Raw genomic sequence first — 16,303 nt, forward strand, 5'->3', positions numbered from 1 at the left:
TTCTGACAACAAAGCAAAATTAAGCCTCAGTAATGTGCCCAGGTGCGACGGAACCTGACAATCACACTCCGTAAGGACAAGCATCAAGTTTCACAGGAATGTCACACCCCAGCGCTAGTTTGGGCCATAAAATTGAGACAGCCCTGCAAACCAGCACAGGCAGGGAAAGAGAGCACCCCCTTCGCACCCCCTTGATGGCGAGGTTTATTGCTCCCAGGTCTTAAAGGCAGATAAAAATGGAAGGGTGAGGGACAGGCAGCTCTAGGCAGAACTGTGCACCCAGAGCTGAATGATGGACCTAACCAAACCCACCTAGTGACAAAGCACGATCCCTGCCGAAGGAACTAGTGAAAAAAAGCAAAGTGAAAAAAAGCAAAGGTCTATGCCAGCACTTCTCCTGCCTCCTTCCCCCAGCAGCCCCCCACCCCACACCCCCCCCCGAGCAGAGAGAAGGTAAAAACTGCAACCGAGCAGACAACTCCCTTCCTCCCACCCAACCCAGGAGCAGCCTCTGGCCCAAGTTAAAGCACCGTCTTCTGGTTTTACTATTACACAGGCAAAGCCCTTTCCCTCTCCTGCAGGAGCAAGGAATGTGCTTCGTAATCTTTCCCGTAAGGGCTGCGCACTGGTTGCTTGGGCAATCGCCACCCAACACGCTCGCAGGCTGGAACCACTGGAACGTTTCACCCCATCTGACTGGTTTCCTCTTGTGGCAAAAGTTGTACGCTCTTCGCAACGCCAGAGTTACAGAACCCACAAGCAATAAACTTTAACAAGGCACTGGGGGGGGTGGTGGGGTGGGGGTGGGGAGGGAAGAAACAAAATTTAAAAAGAAATCCTACCCAGGAGCAGAACAGGGAATGACTGCACTGCCAAAGTACTATTAAGCAATTAAAATGCCATGTGCGGCTAGCAGCTCATTAATACGCCATGCTTAACATTTACATATGTATTTATGTGCAAACACAGTTATCTCACTCTGCTAAATACATTTTTCCTGCTCTTTTTTCATCATTAAAAAGAATTTCCTCCCAAAGGAACAGCTCCCTCCCGCTCTGTTCCTTGTTCTCCCCTTATTTTTAGTGCTGCCAGTTTCACCCCGTGCAAGCACGGAGGTGTGAATTTAGCACACCTGACAGATCCTCTGACAATCCAGCACCGACTCACGGCTCCTCCTCATCTATTCAGGCAAATTAAAATTCTGGGAATGACTGTATTTACACACAGGGAAAGGCTTGTTTAAACTGCTTTCAAGCTGTGGTCTCACTGTCTCTCTTGCACGAGGACAGAGCTTGGCCAGTGTTAACTAGCTAACCAGGGAAGGGGAAAACTATTTTTACCGGAAAAGTGAACGCAGCCTCCAATTTCACCAGCACCTCGTGGTCTGGACAAGAGTCAGTTAAGGTAATGGGAAGGAGACCAAAGCAGCCACAGTGTCCCTGGCCTGAACTGCTGTGGAATGACCAGCCCTGGTATGTTATTTTGCTTCCCTTCTTAACCTTGGTTTTCAAATCTGTGAACACAAGACACATTTTTTTCTTGCCATCTGAAATAAGAGCCGATAGCAAAACTCAGTGCACTGCTTCAAGATCCTCTTAGGAAAGCCGCTGAGTATGCAGCATTTGTCAAACTCCAGATTTCAGTACCTTTGGTGCTGTGCTTTACCCTTCTTTGAATAGGACCTTAAAGATCTTCTCTCTCATTTGAAGAGCTGGCGTAAAGACACTGACAAGTTACCTTGAATTAAACTGGGGGGGAGGGTGTAATAGTAAGTGTTAACTGGAAGAATCAAGTACATGAACCTTGCTGTACTGCCAAAGCAAAGATGTGAAAACAGCCTTGTAGCAAGATGGCCCTGTATGTACCTGCTTACATTCTCCAGATTTAGTTACTGGTGAACTGCTCCATGGAAGCTACTCTGGGTCAACCGCCTCCCCTCAGAGGCAGAGGATGTTCACTGGGTAAGTCATCATCATTTTAGAAAGGAAATTGATACCGGCTTTAATCACACTGGATTTACTGCCCATTCACACTCCTATCATAAGATCTGACTTTGAGCTGCAGCACTAAAGGAGGAACCTGGTGTTCTGGGCAATAGAAAACACCACCTGCATTTGTCAGCTCCGACACTGCGAGCCGTGTCCTGTCATGGAGACACTCAACTTGCCCACAAAGAGCCAGACTACAGCTAACCTGGCCCATCCCAGAGCCAAAATCCCTCTGATTAAACTTGGAGGACAGTCAGGGACATGCACAACCAAGGTCCATCCGATGACTACGGGCAAACGCTACACCAGCTCCTTTCAGGACAGGATCACTCTCCCCATTGAGGTTGGCTCCTGAAGCAATTGAGGCCCTACATCAATCACTAACCTCTAATAACACATACACTTATTATTTAGTCAGGGAAACTCATCTCTTCGGTGCCAAGACCAGCGTCTAGGCTAGGGAACAAATGCTAGGGAGTTTGGAGTTATCTCATTTTACTTTTCGGCTGCAGAAAACCCAGTGCTGATCTTGCTGAATAAAACCAGACTTTTTTTAACCCCAACAACTAAATGCATTTAGTTGTAAGTTCTTAAAGACACTGTTCTGCACAAGGTAAAGCTGATTCCAGAGAAGCACTGTGCTCTTCAGGCAGAAGAGGCTGCACTGGCACCAGCCAGCCCCCCCAAAGAGGAATGCTCCCCGAATCCTGCCACCACCAGCACCACCTTGCCTTGTGGAAAGGTAGTCACTCCCAGTGAAACCACACGGACAAAAGGGAAGGAACGCTGGTCTCCCACTTGTGTTTGAACTCTTGTCTCAAAAAAGGGAAGGAGGGGATCTGGCTGAAGAGCGTGGTCTGAAGAAATCAGCCTTTTGCTGCGTGAAGAGGAGGTTGCATGTCCTGACCCAGTACAGTCCTTCAACAGGTACCGGTGAAGAAAAATAAGCACCTGCTCCCTGCCCCACAAGCAAAACAAACCAATAAAGCCCAGCCCAAAAATTCAGCTATAAAAAAAAAAAAAAAAGAATATTTAGAAATCTAACTAGCCCATGAAGGTGTGCAACATTCAGAACCCAACAAGCACCAACAGTTTTACCACAGAGAGGTTTTCTACCCTTCTTTAAGGAATAAAGCAGCTGGCCCACAGAAATTCTTTCACCCCCAGCTCCTCGGGGTGGGGACACACACGATATGAGCTGGGTGGGGAACACCTTTGGGTTACATCAAGCTTGGAAAATTCCTCTGAGGAGCAAGACTGTGTCTCTTGCTGCCACCCACTCTAAAGGGCAGCAGTGGAACAGCTTGGCACAAGGCAAACCTGAGCCGACAGCTGATGACCCAAACCATTTGATGTCAATCCAGCCGGAGGGTCCCAGGGTAGGATATTTCACAAACTCCCAAAGAATCTTGGGGGGGGGGGGGGGGGGGGGGGGGGCGGGATTTTTTTTTGTTGGGTTGTTTTCATTTGGGTTTTTTCTTTTGTCAAGAAATTGATCATTGCCTTCAGTTTTTCCTGAAGCTCAAGACTTTCAACAGCAGGACCCAGAGGAACACACTGTGGCTGGGCTCTTCCAGGAATCTACAGCTCAGAGGTGAGCGCATCCCTCCCAGGAGAAGGGTCAGCATACTTTGTCAGTTCAAGCTTGCTAGGCTACTGTGATATTGTGCCTACCTCGCACGCTTCATACCAGCTGGCTCATCCATGCACCTGAAGCCCTTCTGGGGCCACGCTGCAACTTCACTGGGGTCCTCCCATGTGTATTTTGGCCAAGCTTTATGCTCTGTTACATCCATTCAGAGATGCAAATTCCACATCTCAGGCTGGCAGATGTGCAGAGATGAGCTGCCAAGGTCACAGGCTGCCTCAGGATCAGCCGGGTACTCTTCTTCCCTATCACTAGACCAATTCATGTTTTTCAAAGCCTGTTTTACTGTTTTAGCAAGCAATACTCCATACATAGGTGGCAAAGTGGGAAAGAGCCTAAAAACAGCAAGAAAAGGGGGTTGTGTGTTTTGGAAACTGGGGGAAAAAAGCTTTGCTCCAGGTTTTGAGAAATACTTTTTTGCAGATATGTGACATCACTTCCAACAACACAACTGGACTGACCCAGATTTCCCCGGAGCAAGGAACGTGTTGAGCCTACAGCTGCAAAGGAAGCCCAGCTCCTCAGGGATAATTGCCTTAGAAATGAACTGAGCTGCAACTCTTCCCTACAGGGGACCTGAATCTTATTTGTTCTTTCAGCAAGGTTTAATACACTGTTTACATTTTTCAGGTTAAGAGAATCTGAAACAAAGAGGCAAGCTTGGGTATCTTTTAAAGAAATTCTCTGGCATGAAAGTTAACTACTGAAAAGAAAAGAAACGGGAAAAACCTGCTTCAGGACAAAGCTGTTGCTATGAGAATAAGCCACAGATACATGCAAATGAGATTTCTTCTGCAATGGTTTTGAAAAGGAACTTGTCCTAACTCTAACGCCACCTGCATTTTTCTATTTTACAACATGGGCTATAATTACAACACCCTTTAAAATCCCATTTTTTCAAGGTTTCCATCCTTTCCAGGATTCCCACCTAGAACACCGTAAATCCACCTAAAAAAGATTCAGCTGTAGTTTTCAAATAAAAAAGGACAGATTTTTTTTTTTAAATACACATGCAAGTTGCACCTGAAAGGTAATTTTTACGGTTATCACGATATGAAAAACAGGATGCTAAAGGTGCAGCCTTGGCTACATCATTCTCTAGCAAATAATTACAACAATGAGCCCCATTTCCAAAAGTAACTATAGCAAAGTCAACAAGTTTACATTTGTAAATGCAGGCATGTCTTTGCAGGATCAAGGCTGTAACGCTTCCAGCAGAGTTGACATGAGCAGCATTAAGCAGGAAGAAAGTGAGGGGCAAAACCAGAACAAATGGTCAAAGAAAAAACACCCAACACAACAGATAAACACAATCTAATCTTGTGGTTCAATACAGCAAAACAGAAATTCTGTTATAGCTCTCTTGAGGATTCACAAAGTGTAATTTACAGGAATCATGCTCAAAAAGTACACCCTCTTCCAATCACAGACAGGCTAGCTAAGAGCAAAGATACTGAACTTGTCTGATAACTCCTCTCAAATTCTCACTTTGGGGAGTAACTAGCAAGGCAGAGCTCCATTCAGCACCTGTGGGACAGCTTCTTGGTAATCTTACATCAAGAACTGCCCTATTCCATGCACCCCATCATCACCAGCTGGCTCACTCTGCAGGCTGAGGTGGACCAGGCTCACCAGAAGCAAGGAGAACTAATACAGAAACAACATGTGTCTCATCCCTCCAAAGAGAGGAGCCGATTCTCAGGCTGGAACTTAAAGACACTCATGAGGATGGATCTCTGCTTTTCCACGAAGGTGCAAAAATCCCTTTAGGAAGGAGGTTAAACTAAATCCCCAAGCACCGGGAACTCAGTTATTAGCTCATGCTATCACGTTCCGTTTCTTTTATTTCTCTTTCCCCCCCCACCTCTGACCTAAATAAAAAAACATCCTGTATATCTGTGCCACTCCCTGTATTCACAGAGACCAAAGCAGCTGTCGAGCAGCCTTCACACCTTCTTCCCAACAATCAGCATCTCCCAGTCCCAACAGTACCAACCCAAGTCACTCAGTGGTGGCACAAGGCCACTTTATGTTGTCCCAAACATCTCCTGTCACATTCTACCTTCGGACCCAGGATGGAGGTTCATCATAAAAGGGAGAAGGAAGAACAGTGTTTATTGTTATGCAAAGATCCCCAAAAAATGCTATTTTGAGCATGTAATCTAGGAAAGTTTTTGCACTGATTCTAGAAAGCACATGGCTAATGTCTTCCCCATCAGACGGGGCCACTGCTGCTACGCGAATGTTTCTGAAACCCATCACAGCTACACTTCACGACACTAAACTGTGCTGTGCACTAGACAGCTTTGAATTTCCTCACACAAGCTCATACTCATCACCTCACACCTTGTGGGACAAGGTTATCAGTGAAGAACATCAGCTACAACCAGAGGAAAACATCATGACTCTTGATGACCTCTGGGTTGCAGTCAGGGGCTGTTTTTTCAATATAGACGTGAGCTGGTAATATTTAGTCAGCTTCCAGTCACCTACATGGCAAAAGATTTTAACCTCACCCTCTGCCACCTGGTACCAGTAATACCTTCTCCCTTGTCTGCACCGTCTGTATAAAGCTAGAGATTGCATGACGCATTTGCTCAGCTAGACTGTGCTAATGGGGTGTTTTTAAGAACTCCATTAGCATAAAAAACCCAGGTTAAAACAAGGCTGTTCCTCGTAGCAGCCTCCAGGTTTACCAGAAATCAAAGTTTTTTCTCATATTTAAAAAAAAAGAAAAAAAAGAGGGGAAAAAAAGAAAAAAAAAAAAGCTGTTTGCCCCTTTTTCCAAGATGTAGCAGTTTATGAAATGCCACAAGATCAGTGCATGATGCAATTATTTCCCCATCAGTTAGTGAAATAAATAAACAAGGAAAGCAGTAGAGAAAAATGGTTGAATCACAAGGGTGTGCAAGAGCAGAGGGGAATTATACAAAGGAGAACAGCACTCACTGGTTTTCACTTGGGAAGGATGAGGTTGGGAAAGAGGCAGGGTAGCAGCTACTCCATGAGTCGGCAACCAGCATGGAATTCTGAAAGGAGAAACCAGAACAGTTACAGCAGCCGAGGTCTGGCACAATTACCTGCAGCTGCAGATCTGAGGCCAGGCGCATGATTTCTCTCCCTTGGTGCTTTCCGTAAGCAGAGGTGGATCTTCATCTCTCATAGCAGGAAAAATCAAGTGCTACACTCCAGTTTCAGCTTTTGAACCTACTTTCCTGTTACCATCCCCAGAAGGGCAATAGGGTCAGTCCCCTTTCTGAGCCCTTTAACCTCAGTCTCTGCAGAAAGCGAGCACCAACCCACTAACTTGAAATTGGGTTGCATAGTTAAACACCCCAAAACACTCTCTTCTTTTCGCCTTCCTACCTCCTAAACAGTCTCCCAGCATTAACAGGAAGCTTTCAGCTCAGCACGTACCAATACAATCATGGAAAGAATACGGTATCTCATTACTCAGCTACAGATCAGTCTTTCATCTGTCCTTTTTTTGTGTTCAGAGGAATGATACTTCATGCTTGAAGCAACATGCACTTGGGGGAAACAGGCCTCTTTTTAAACTCTCGTTTCCTATATGTGACAAAACTCAAACAAGTTATAAATAGAAAACTGCAGGAACACGCTATGTTAGGATAGAGGTTTGCTTTTTGCCCTGTTGAGAACAAATGCATCGAGTACTTGGTCTTGTTTTAGCAGCTGTATCAGGACAAATACAACCAATGAATACATCTCTGCCACTCTCAAAAAAGGCACAGCTGGACCCAGCAACAGATTAAGCTTGGCTCGGGGAGACAACCTGGGTAGGAAGAGAGTCTGCAGTTCTGCGTAAACTCTTTAGCCCCTTCCCAAGGAGCCTGGCACCTACCAGCTTTCAGAGAGGCATTGTTTTAATCACAGCCTTGTTTTTCTCTTCCCACTTCAAAGGCAGCAGACAGCTGGCACCTCAGCCCTCCAGCGTTCCCAATCAATATTTCATGTCCCTGGACAGCTGCCTAGCAAGTCTGGTAAATAGCTCCCGTAAACATGCACAAGGGCTCCCAGGACCCAACAGGCTGGACTGCTCTGCTCAGACCCCTTCTGGTCTCCAACCAGACCTTCAGCCCCCTTCACCCTCCAAACAGCTCCTCCCTCCCCCTCGCCGAGAAGCTGCTGGGGCCCCTCACCTCCACGGCTGGCAAGGTGAGCTGGGAGCGGAGGCCAGGGATGCTGTACAGCGTATTGCCCGACTGCTGGTGCTCGTGCTGTGGATAGTTCTGCCCCCCATCCATGGCAGGGTGTGCTGAGGGCATCAGCCTGCGTCCTGCCGCATCAAGTCCTCCGGGCAGGTGGAACAGGCTGCGGAGTGGTGGAAGGTTCTTTATCTGTGCTCTTCACCCTGCACCATGTCCTAGCATGGAAAAGAAACGCACGTTTAAATTTTATGAAAGGAGAAGAAAAAAAATAACCCCCCACATTTCTAAGACCAAACGTAGCTAAGAGATCAGCAAACAGACGTCAGCCTGTGAAGTGCCTGCTGCCTCTTTATGAGAGAGAGGATTTTACTGGGGAACAGGTCTCAGATTCACCCAGACCTGTGAACTCCCAGCACACCTCTCCTGCCTCACTGCAAGCACACTGCGGAAGGCTGGCAGATCACACCATTGTCTGCGATTTCTGCAGTAGACACACACAGCTGCTTTTTAGCTTGAGGAATTTTCTTGCCTAATATACAAAAAGATTCTGCACTTCTGTGCAAACTCATGACAAGCAATTCCCCCCAAATAGCTTGTTTTCATGAAAATATGCTACGTAGGTGGAACATCATTCCACAGAGTACCAATGGTCGTGCTGAGCAACGAGTGAATCACTTCACAGGGTCAGTGCGCTGTATCTTCCACCTCACTGTACTTTGATAGCTCCCCAACTTCACAGCAGATGTTCAGTGTGCACTAATACTTTTCACCACTGCTATGCACAAAGGCCAAACCAGACAGTAGACTTCTAGCATTAATGTTATTAATCTAACAAATATAAGAATTTATCAGCTATCTTGCGTTTTCCCTGTTGCTAGCAAGATGAGATTTCAGAATCATGCTTGCTAAAGCAAGAGTATTGTTCCGGCAGGGATCAACCTCACGGTAACTTCTTCAGTGTAACTTCTTGCCTTCAGTGTAACTTCTCAGTCAAAACCTCCAAAGTAAGTTCTGATCCCCCCAAGCCCCCAGATTCTCCATAATCCCAAAGGACACCCATTTCCAATTGGATTTAATGGATTTAAAAAAAAAAAAAAAAGATAGTAAAAGCAACCTATACAACCAGAGGAACAAGAGAAAAGCATCTGTGACATCTTTACACCCACTGCATCTTTCTTTGCCCCTCTTCTGCCTCCCATGACCCTGTCTGCCACCAGAAGCCTGTAGCACGACAGCCAAGTAAATGAAACTGGCCAATATATTCTCATCAAGCAAGCCAGCCAAGCAGAAAAACTAAGTAGCAGAAACTGAAGCTGCAATTTAAAATATGCCATCTTTGATCACTTGGAAAGATACTATTGGCTCCACGTAGTATTTCTGAAAAGATGTTTCTGAGTCAGAGCCCCTTTAAAAATAAGTGACCTTTCTGTGGACTAAATTATTTCTGCATTTGTAATGGAAAGTGAAATTAAAGTGGCTCTTTCTTTCTCTGGTGGCAGCAGCCATGCCAGGATCCCTCTCCAAGGGGGGCTTGTGTGTGCAGGCTGCAGAATCTGCAGGGGATCAATGAGATCCCCGCCAAACCCGTGGTGGAGGAGCTGACACTAATCCCTTGGTGAAAAACGACCAGGTAAAGCCCTGGTTCAGGGGAGTTTCTGGGTGAAGAGCAAGGACCGAGGACCCCGCTGCCTCTGCTCCTCTAACACACTGCGGGTGCACAAATGCCTTCACAAGACACAGACTTCCAGAGTGAATCAGATCATTTGCCAGAGGCTAAGCACTCTGCGGTTTGAAAAAGTATTCCCCTTTTTATTTTAGCTGAAGAGGTAGTCACGCTGGGATGCACACGCTTGACGTATGCTCACAAGCCCGCTGGACGAAAGCTGCTGCTTGGGGGGGGGGGGGGGGGGGGGGGGGCTGCAGAGCAGAAGGAAACTTTTGCAGGAGCAGGCTGGCCAGCAGTGGGTTTAAACAGACTGCAGTTCCTACAACGTTGCTAATCCAATCTTTGCCTCTTCCCACAGCCTGACAAATCATAAAGGGGGAAAAAAAAAAAAAAAAAAAAGAGACACTAAGTGACCAAGACACCACGGTGCAAACTTTTTCCCTAGGAACAACGCACAATGAAACATCCCCACCAGAAAACCAAGTTTATACACCAGCACAACTAACACCAGGCTACCTGAAAAGATCATTAAGCTACAAAAATCTGAGATCATTTTAACTGATCACTAACAGAATAAATTCTTTTTACAAAGGCCCAGAATCACCTAGATCCTTTTCACTGGCTTTATTTCACCAGAGATTTATCGCAGTCTCATTCTTTTACAAGCAGAAGTGTTTCTTTTTACTACACTATAAAATCCACACTCAGGCTTTACAGTCCATAAGCCCAGGAGCAAAAAATAGCTAAAACCACTTAGCTAGCACCCCAGCATCCTAATTAATATTGTTCTACTGGCCTCAAGCCTCTTGATTTATTAGCCAAATGTTAGCACCAGGGTTCCCAAAACACAGCCTGTCGAAAAGTTGTAGTCTTGAAGCCTCATTAGAAGCTGCTTAATCACAGCCTTCTTGACAAAAGTCAGCTCACCAGCCCGGCTGCAGAAGCAGCAGCATTAGTAGCGGGTGCTCTGGCCCCATTCACGCAAGACCTAAGTGTGTTGATGCTAAAGTTCTATCATTTAAGCAAAAACCTGCTTTATGTTACATGTCCTGAAAACAAAGCACTGCAGATTAATTTCCTTAGGCAGCCCAGCCTCCACATCCCACCTCTCAAAGTAGCTCCACACACAAAAGACTGCAAAGAAGACATTAAAATATTCAAGGACTTCTTTCTCCCAAGTGACATGACTCACTGCAGCAGAACTCACGAACAGGGATGCATAAACGCAGACTTTGACCCCAAGCCCATTGTGAAGAAATGCAGTAAAAAGCTTCAGCAGCGAGAAATGAAACCACCTATGTTTCAAGCGTGAAGGCTGCCCAGTCATCCCAGGGGATGCTTTCCTCTCTGCACTTCAGGGCTGATTGCTTCTTTTCCTTCCAATTGTTCTCTGATGCCACTGGTGCTCCACAAGAGATCCTACAAAATTTTAAGTTACATCTAAGGAAGAAAGTAGTAAGAGACAAGAGAAACAGTTATCATGATGCCACTTATCTCCAGTGCACAAAACAGATTAAACTGAAGGGTTTGCTTAGAAAATAGCCCAGCCTCATGCCTTCTTCCTGTCATAAAATTCACAGCTTTTCTTCTTGTCTTAGTGGATTTGACAAGAGGACCTAGATTAGAAATTAAGCCTGTGCTACAACATCCCAATCCCCCAGTGAAGCAGTGGGGAGCAGAGACCTACAGCAAGGTTTGTTTTCCACTTCCATCAAGCCTTCCAACTCAAGAGAGACATCAGTGGTACAAGGCTGTATGGAAAACAACAGGAAAAACTTTACAAGGCTCTTTTCAAATGCTTTATAGAGCTACAAATGGCACTGTTTTGGGGTTTTCTGAGGGGGGAAGTGTCCCTTTAAAAAAAAAACAACAACAACAAACAAACAAAAAAATCCCTACCTTTAAATACTGTTCAGCTGTTCCTGAACAGAAGTGGTGAGGTTTGCTGATCTAAGCATCAGCGTTACAGACTGCTTTAGAAATATCGATATCCTCGAGTAACTTTAAAATACTGTGTCTGTTCTTTTCACCAGAGTTCAGGTTTTTTGCTGCCTTTTTTTTTTCCCCCTATTTGTAACAGCTTTTGATAGGAAATCAGAAGCAGTTATTCCCGTAACAGCTGTAGCAAATATACAGCTTTACTTACACATCCGAAGTAACTTATGAAGGCTAAAATCAATAGCAGAATTTCTCCCTGCCTGCTGTACATTATCTTGTGTCTTGACAACACCAGATTTCACTGGACAGATTCTCTGCAGAGCAGTGCCTTCCTTTACAACAGCATTAGTTCTCCGAGAAAACTTTTGTACCATAGATCATACCCAATTAACAAAACGAAGGAAAACAGCTTAAGGAACTGTAAACCTCTATGCTTGAGCAATGGTCAGATGGTAGAAGATGCCTTATAGATGGGCAATCCGAATACTAGAGATCTTTTGTTCACAGACGCCAAGAAAACCAGTAACACAGCTAACAATGAAACAAACCTAGACGTCGTTGAGACGAGATGAATCCCCTCGACATTATCTAGTTAACCCAGAAAACACAGCACGCTGAAGAACCATTACCATAAAGCACAAGTGTCACCCAACAACTAATAGCCATCACAAGGCTGCTGTGAACTGCCCACCCATGTGAGCTTCTTCCTAGTCTGATAAAGGCAATCACGCCCTGTCAGCATTTACTTATACAGAACGAACCGCTAAAACAAGCTGAGCACAAACGTGGCAATAAGCAAGCTGGAAGCCTTGGTTTATGCGGGGGGGGGGGGGGGGGGGGGGGGGCGGGGGGGGGCGGGGGAAGCTCTCTAGCTACTGTGTATTCCAGAATACATCCAAGCATCAACAACAGTGGGAAGCAAGAAGCAGCAAGGATTCCATCCCACACCCTTCCATCCGTTGCCTTGATGCCAGAGGATGCTGAAGGTGCTTCTTGTCCGACCAGGAGAATGGCATCAGCGATGCGGCAGCAGAGCACGTGCTGGATGTCACCAAACCCAACCTTCTCCTCCCTGCCAAAGCTTCAGTACTGCAAAATAATCTATTTGCCACGCAGGAAGACTGGCTACATCAAGTTCCTGGGACGATTAATGTGGAGTTTGCAATAGCTCTCACTGTAAACTCAAGCACCTATAAGAAAGGGCTGCTGTCTGCCTTACACAAATTCCAAGAAAAAAACTCACTAAAGCCAGTTTCAAGGATCTACAAGAGCCCAAGGGCTGCAGGACAATACCTGTCCCAAGAACAGAAGTGGAAACAACCTTCAGTATGCGCATGTCCTACCATCCTCCTCCAGGCAACCTCGTCATGGAAAACGATGAAAATCAGCAAGTTCCTTGCAAGCCAAAGCAGGCTCATTTCCACATCCCATCCTGTCCTCTTAACAATAAGAACTGATAAACACAGAGGCCCTCAGTTTGCAAGTGAACCCTTACAGCAAACTTTTTCTGAAGCATTCTTTCCACTTCTTCTCTTACCAAATACACTCCAACAAAGCAACAGTTCCCACCATCGAGGCAAATCAGAGCTCACCAGTTTAAGATCATTTCCATGACAGAAGGATGCAAGTGGTCCACCAGGATTTTTTAATTTCATTTTTTTTAATATACTAGGGTGCCACCAGTGATCAGTTTGACTTGGGAGTATTACAAACTCCAAGGCCAGCAGCGAACAAAACTTAATTACTGATACCAATTTTTTTTATCTTTCCAGTCAAAAAAGGTTCTAATTACATTGACTAATACTTATTTCTTCTAAAGTTTGAGAGTAACCTCTACTACCATCTAAGATTCAAACCACAGAGTTAAAGCTCTTTCATGAGTCATAGATGAAAAACACTTTTGAAACCCTCTCCTTTGCCCTGTTAGCCTTTGAGAACCAGACTTGGGATGCTTGATGATTATTCACTTTTAAAATTTCTACTTAGGGAAAAAAAAAAAAAACCAAACACACCAAGGAGAGTGCTACTAGAAAATTCAAGAATCGAGATTTGACTCAAGTTTTTCACAGCACTAGAAAATAAAGAATGCAGAATCACGGAAAACAGTGGCCTTGAACTCAATGACAAAAGTCACACCAGGACATCATACTGAAACAAACCCCCGTGCGTGGCACTCGTCACATCCATCCCCAGGAGCACAGGAAAAGGTCGTTAGTGCCAGGAGGTACCCAATGCTAACAAGGAATTTCAAAAAAGCTTCCCAAGTGGATTATGCTTCAAAATGTAACTGCAAAGTAATTAGACTAATTTTACAGATGGGCTATTTGTCATATAGAATTAGTTGAAGCACTCCAGTGCCACAATAACTGTTCAGGGAGCAATACAACAACCAAAAAACCCAAACCCATAAAAACAAAACAAACAAAAAAAGAAAAACCACAAACAGTGCAAGGATAAATCCACTGAAGAAAAATAAAACAAAATCACTAGAATGGATTTTTTTCATTTCCCTGACACAAAACCTATACGATTATCAAAAGTTATCTCAAAGCACCATCTGTAAAGCTGCTTGCTTATAACCAAGCAGAGGAGTTTTCTGGAATCACCAAAGACGAGGCTCCCGGTCACGTTAAAGGTGGCAAAAAGGGTAAGGGCTGGGAGAGGAGAACACCAGCTCTGCAGACCAGCCTGTGGTACAAGTGGTAGCTGGGACAGAACGTAAGGGAACCCCGACAACACAAAGATAAAGTTCCTAACAGCAAGAATTTCCTTCTGCGAGCATCACTCAAACAGCGATGTCCCACATTCGGAGCGATGGCATAAAGCAATGATTACACGACCCTGAAAAGACCAGAGGACTTGCTCCTTTGAGGCTGAGCCACCTGTGTTTAATAATGAAACTGGTTCCCTGCATAGCATGATAAAGCCTGGTGAGCAATTTGATTATATCACAAGTTCTTCCGATTAAGCTATAGGAACAGTTTCAGTATTAGTAACAGTTGGCTTAAAGGTTTGCTGTTCAGCCCAGATGGTAAGGGGGAACTTCAGCCTGGAATTCCTGTGGAATTCAGCATGCCTAGAGGTTACAGAGCACAAATTTCAAATTTTAACAGCTTGAGCTTTTTAGGAATTTATCAGACCAGCACCACAGCAGACAATCTCCAATTTGAAAGGCATAATGAACTGCTCTGCAATAATCAGGATGAATAAAGCTGCAGGTAAGAGCTCAGCTCACGGATACCTGCAATCAGGAGAGGTGAAAACAACCCATTGTCCACGCAGTAAATGCGAACACTTCCTCCTGTTGTGTTTCAGTCTTTGTTAAGTGTATTTTAAATTGTCTCCATTAAAGGCAGATAGCTGGGCAACCACAGGTATGCAGGGCACAGTCAGAGCTAGACCCGCTGATCCTGAACTACCCTGCACTCGACAAAAAGACCTCAGAAATCTGATCTAATTCCTTCTCCTGCTTGCAGATTAATTCCCCTCCCGCCTGCCCACACACCCGTGGAGCAGAAAGGGAGCCCCCCAAGCCTTGTGCCCCCTCCCCACTCCACCCACCCTTTCCACCAACACACTGCCACTGCTGAACCATCGACACGGGCACCCGCAGGAGCTGCAGCTGGAAGCAATTCCTCAGAATAAAATTAGTACATAACGGCCCAAAGAAATGGGAACTTACTACTACAGAACTCTTAAAAGGCATTTTTATATCTCAAGCACCAAGCTAGCTTCAAGTTCCTCTTTACTGTTTCTCCTTGCCACATTTTTTGATGGTTGAGACCAATCAACATTTTGCCTGGAGGGATGAGAAGGGAAGCCTTTGAGTCAGAGCCCCAGTCTCACTCTCAAGAAACAGGAAAACCAAGGGAGAGAAGCTAGGATCTCCCCTTCTGACACAGTCATGGTCCCCTCACAGAGCTACCATGAGGCTCCATCATATTTAGCGTAGGGACTATCAGATAAAAGATAGTATCAGAGTACAAAAGTTCAACACAAACGGAAGTATCTGATCTTTTCCCTGTGGTTAAGTCAAAATATGACTGGAAATTTTTTCATTCTCTTTGCTATTTGCAACATCGCCCTTTTTCATTAGGCAAATCTGGCTCTTTGCAGAGCAAAATTAAATACAGTACGGCTTGTTTATGTATCTGAAACTGTGTTGGAAAAGGGATTTCAAGTTAATTTACAAAGAAGGCAGAAGTTAACGCAGAAACAGAAAATACGGTGGATGACTCACTCCAGCTCTCTACTAATCTTAAGCAAAAGACTGGTGAATTTATATATGCAAGCCAAAGAATCTGACGTTTGTTCCTCACCAGGAGCAGTCTCAGAAGAGGGACCTGTACTGATTGCATGTATGAAAACACAGAAAGGAAGAACACATCTCTGACCTTCACAACATGGAAAAAAGTGAGCCTGCTGCAGACAACTTCCAAGTAACGTTAGAACGAGTTACAGAAAAGAGGGGAGAAAAATCTAACCTCAGGCAGACATGTGGCTCAGTCCAGTTACAAATGCCAAGGACAACACCCATCTAAAAGATTTATTATCTGTGATGAAAACCAAATCACTTTAGGGCATCCCAGCCGCAGCCCCTCTCGCCACCCTGACCCCCCGAATGCTTCCTGCAAGGCGGAATGGGCGCAGTACTTGTGCCACCGGAGCTGCACGGCTGCAGGCACAGCACGGCCGGGCTGGCAAGTAGCACCCAAGAGGAGACCGGACAAACCGTGTTACTAACCCAGGTGCTGCAAGCCAACACAGAATTGCAGCGTGGAGCAATCTGACAGATCAGTCTGTAAGCAAAGGGAAGAAGAACTCAGATTATTCCAAAGCTTCTTGCCAGACCTATGCAAGATACATGGTGGTGCAGGCAGAAGAGCAAACTTGT

At 45.2% G+C, this 16,303-nt stretch overlaps 1 protein-coding gene across 4 annotated transcripts in view; it reads right to left on the reverse strand.

Moving 5' to 3' along the window:
• SBNO2 (strawberry notch homolog 2) overlaps positions 1–16,303 on the reverse strand; it is a 65,987-nt gene that overhangs the window by 43,999 nt on the left and 5,685 nt on the right. For 3 of the 4 annotated variants that reach the window (XM_055805139.1, XM_055805138.1, XM_055805140.1), the window contains exons 2-3: positions 7,797–8,020; positions 6,586–6,665 (exon numbers count right to left, since the gene is read on the reverse strand). In XM_055805139.1, coding sequence (XP_055661114.1) covers positions 6,586–6,665; positions 7,797–7,922 — 206 coding nt within the window. In that variant the 5' untranslated portion in view covers positions 7,923–8,020. Of the gene's footprint in view, positions 1–6,585; positions 6,666–7,796; positions 8,021–10,766; positions 10,893–16,303 lie in introns of those variants that run through there. The other variant, XM_005240804.4, reaches the window with a different exon arrangement.

The sequence above is a fragment of the Falco peregrinus genome, chromosome 5, assembly GCF_023634155.1.
Source record: "Falco peregrinus isolate bFalPer1 chromosome 5, bFalPer1.pri, whole genome shotgun sequence".
Lineage (NCBI taxonomy): Eukaryota > Metazoa > Chordata > Aves > Falconiformes > Falconidae > Falco > Falco peregrinus.